At 52.2% G+C, this 4,176-nt stretch overlaps 1 protein-coding gene across 2 annotated transcripts; it reads left to right on the top strand.

Moving 5' to 3' along the window:
* The first annotated feature begins 943 nt into the window (after positions 1-943).
* Positions 944-3,801, top strand: ccn1l2 (cellular communication network factor 1, like 2). Of its 2 annotated transcripts, none has more exons than XM_080003259.1 (5): positions 944-1,254; positions 1,528-1,741; positions 1,934-2,293; positions 2,379-2,581; positions 2,669-3,801. In XM_080003259.1, the coding sequence occupies exons 1-5, from the start codon at positions 1,186-1,188 to the stop codon at positions 2,972-2,974; spliced, it is 1,152 nt and encodes a 383-aa protein (XP_079859385.1). In that variant the 5' UTR covers positions 944-1,185; the 3' UTR covers positions 2,975-3,801. The 2 variants fall into 2 exon arrangements, with proteins under 2 accessions (XP_079859385.1, XP_079859384.1); XM_080003258.1 differs by having other exon boundaries at positions 1,525-1,741.
* Positions 3,802-4,176: the final 375 nt, after the last annotated feature.

Genomic DNA, 4,176 nt, shown 5'->3' with positions numbered 1-4,176 from the left:
CCACCCCACCCCACCCCCACCCCAACATCGACAGTGGACAAGAGAGTGCTTGGTCCGGGTTGCCAGCTGCGGCGGTGGATTTGGCCGTGGATGCACGGGGAATTCTCCTTTCACATCCGCACTCCCCCGCAGCCGCCATGCCGCAGTGCAATGGCTTTCCTCTGGTTTTCCATTACACCTGTACTTTTGTGTGTGTGTGTGTGTGTGTGTGTGTGTGTGTGTGTGTGTCTGTGTGTGTGCTGGTGGTGGGTGGGGGGGTGTTATCGTGGTTTGTTTTTCGAGAAAACATCTGTCTTGACCTCCGTTGCCAAAATCCCATCCCTGGATATGCCCCGAGAGTGAGCAATGTTCTCCCAATCCCGCCGATGAGAGTCTAAACAGAGCCTACACCCTTACGCCTCGCATCGCATCAGGGCCGTCCCCATGGGTTTTGGTGGCCCCAAACAAGAGATGTGTGGCCCCACAACACAAACATCATCAATGAACAAAATCACACATAAGCCTATCAATTGAAGCTGACCGGATGGAACAAATTTTCCCAATGACCAATCAAAGTCCCCCTTTGACACAGTGTCTCACTGTAGGATTTCTACCTACAGGGCAGCGGTTCCCAAACTGGGGTCTGCAGCCCCGTCGGTGTCTGTGTAGAGGGTCCTCTGATACATTTCTCTTTTTTAAAATTGTATATATATAGAGCAAGGAGGCCATCCATAGAAGTGTTTAGGAACCCCTGCTCTAGACGCCCACTTCCCAAATCCCTAGAGAGCGAGAGAGCAAGAGAGAGAGAAGCGGTGATGTCACACGTGGGGTGGGAGGGGTGGTCATTCGTCTGCACACACACCCCTGCCTGGGAGTGGAGGTGGGGGAGGGTGAAAGGGAGGGTGGGAGGGGGTGAGTTACCTCTGGGTTGAGTTAGAGCTGAGCTGCTGCTGCCATTCGAGACGGACTGTGAGAGCAGAGGAGACAGAACTGTGGAGAGAGAGACGCTTCCACGGCTGGAGGTGTGGTGTGAGACTGACTAAGCTTTGGACAGCATACAGTCATTTATTATCTCTTTCCGGCCAGAGCCTTCTGACTTCTCTCTGAGATCAACTTGAGATCTGAGATTTTTTCTACCAAACTTTCTTCACTGTTTTGGTGTACCCCCCGTCTCCACTGATCCGTTGGTCTACCTTGACAACTGGGATGTATTACCTTGTTGGCTTGAGAAGAATCTTTTGTACCCTGTTTATGTTGTGTGCTGCTGCAGCAATGGTGAGTTTCCCTGAAGCCGAACCCATGTTGTCTCAAACACTTCAGTCGCTTACCTTCTATGCAGATCCAGTTTGTTTTGATTCAGTGGGTGTGTGAGAAACAATAGCGTAATTTTTAGGATCACCGCTACTGTGGAGCTTGTCACAGTTTGTAGGATGCAAGTTGGATGCTGTGATCAACCTTAGTTTGGATGGATACTGTTGGGGGGTCTCTTGTCTTTCAGGGGTCACCCTGGATCCGGTCTCACCAGTGACCCTCTCCCTCTCTTAGCAGGCTGCGAGGGAATGCCCAGCTGAGTGCTCCTGCCCCGCTGCCCTGCCCGAGTGCCCGCCGGGAGTGAGCAGGGTGACGGATCCCTGCGGCTGCTGCAAGGTGTGTGCCAGGCAGTTCAATGAGGACTGCAGCGGCGGCGAGCCCTGCGACCACATCAAGGGACTGCACTGCCATCTGGGAGTGGGAGGAGACCCTCTGAGGGGCCTTTGTAGAGGTACAAGATTTGTCTCTGGATTTTTGTTGTCCCCATCCATCCATGATTTCATTACTTTGTCCCATTGTGATAAAAGTTCTCGAACTTGTTATGTTAATTTCCTTCAATGTGGATTTTTATTTCCCAGTTCACAGTTTTACTATTTTAGTTTGTATGAGTGTTTATTGTGTCTATGTACATTTATGTGCTCAGCGGATGCCCAGGGCTTGCCCTGCGTGTTAAATGGACGTGTGTATCAGCACGGGGAGGACTTCCAGCCCAGCTGCCTGCATCAGTGCACCTGCATCAACGGTGTGGTGGGCTGCATGGCGCTTTGCCCTCCCGAGGTGCCCCTGCCCTCCCGGCACTGCACCCGGCCCAGACTGGCAAGGCCTCAGGACGGCTGTTGTGAGGAGTGGGCATGCGATGATGACAACCATATCAGCGAGGAACCAGGCGAGCCCAACCACATCTCGCCGCCAGACCGCCAGCAGCTCCACAACCACATCAGCACCGGACCGCTGCCTCCTCCACAGCCCCGACACCAGGGCGGCACCGAGGTCACCTTTAAAGGTACAGTGTTGCGTGAGGACAGAGTCTATGGTATTGTAAGCATGTTGGGTGATCTCAATGTGGCGGTCCTTTTCTCTCCCCGCAGAGGTGGCGTCCCCCCCATGGTCTGGCTGGCTGCTGGAGTCCGGCTGCATTCCCCAGACCACCGACTGGACGGAGTGTTCCACAAGTTGCGGAATGGGCGTTTCGAGCCGGGTGACCAACAACAATCCAGGCTGTCGGCTGGGGAGAGAAACCCGACTGTGTCATATCCGCCTGTGTGACCCGCAACTGCCTCTCGCTAGCAAGGTAGCGCAAATATTGATTGTGACTATTGATTTAGCTTTTTAATGTCAAGTTTTGAAACACGCTCTCCCTTCACTGTTTCCCATTCAGACGGGGAAGAAGTGTACCCGAACGCTCCGCTTCGAGGAACCGGTCCCCATAACCTTCGCCGGGTGCTCCACGGCTGAGCGCTACCGCCCACGCACCTGTGGCACCTGCACGGACGGCCGTTGCTGCACGCCCTCCCTTTCCCGCACTGTCCGCCTGCGCTTCCTCTGCCCCGAGGGGGAGAGCTTTGAGCGCAGCGTCATGTGGGTCCAGCGCTGCAGCTGCAGCCGGGAGACCTGCCGCGCGCACGGTGGCCCCTTCGGTTCCTCCCTCGGCCTCCACAACGACATCCACACCTTTGCACGCTGAAGGGCCCCCGTCCTTCTCCTCCTCCTCCACCTCCGGCTGAGGTTTGTCTGGGACTGCCCTGTTTACGCCACACAGCCCAAGCCCTTCCCCACCTCTCCGCCAGACCCCCGTCCCCCACCCTACTCCACTCCCTTCCCACAGCCCCCGCCAGCACATTTGCTTTGCACTTTGAGTTTTGTGCCACGGTGACATCAGTTCTCCCGCTCTAGAGGTGTGCCGCAATATTTGGTGACACAACGTTATGGTGCTGACGTGTGTCAGACTCTTGGCAGAAAAAGCTTCTACTGAAACTTATTTATTTGTGCGTGCGTGCCTGCGTGTGTGTGTGTGTTTGTGTGTTTCTCACACAGGTGTGAAGGGATATCAGTTTGTGTGTCACAACCATGACGTTTTGTCAACGTCACAGAAAGAAACGGCGGTCAGTGAGTGACGGAGCTTTGCAATCGTTATATTTTTTAAAGGGAAAATTCTGTATTTACATCTTCTGAAGAATGCATCGATAGGCAGATGGTGAATGATGACCACACATTCATCAGCGGCTTATTTACTGACCGTGTGTATCTGTATCTGTTACGTTTATACGATAAAGAGTGAGTAACAGAGTTTACACAATATTTTGTACATAGCTACTGAAAGAAGTAGGGGTTAGTATAGGGTATAGACTTCACTCTCTGCTGTGGAGTGGTAAACCCGTTGGAGATTGCCCCATTTTAAGGGGTGTATTTTGTGTTTATTTAGCCTACTCAGTCTAGATACTGCATATATATGATGTAACCCTTTCTGAAGGGGATTGTTTTAACCTGTAAGTCTCAATTAGTCTTCAATAAAAAAAAAAGAAAAGTCAACTCGTAACTTGTCTTATTTGCTAAGAACTCTGTGTTGATGTGCATGTGTGTGTGTGTGTGTGTGGGGGGGGGGGGGGGGGGTGTTACCTGCCTACTATCCACTCTCCAGTTCCTTTTGAAGGGTAATGTTTTAAACCACTACCATTTACATAGAGTAGACACAGCCCGCCAATGGAAAACCTATTACAGGATTTGAAGCCAGTTTCGGTTTTAACCGACAGTAACAATTTCCGCCACAAAACTGCATTCTGGTCTACGTTAACTGCCCACGGCCTATCACATTCCCTTTAGCTTCACAGCAGCTTCTTGTTATGAGCTAGTCAGCTTCCACTTTGTTGATAGCATGTCAGTAGGCGA

Source organism: Zeus faber (genome assembly GCF_960531495.2).
Source record: "Zeus faber genome assembly, chromosome: 7".
NCBI classification, from domain to species: domain Eukaryota; kingdom Metazoa; phylum Chordata; class Actinopteri; order Zeiformes; family Zeidae; genus Zeus; species Zeus faber.
This window is presented reverse-complemented; position numbering and strand designations above follow the sequence as displayed.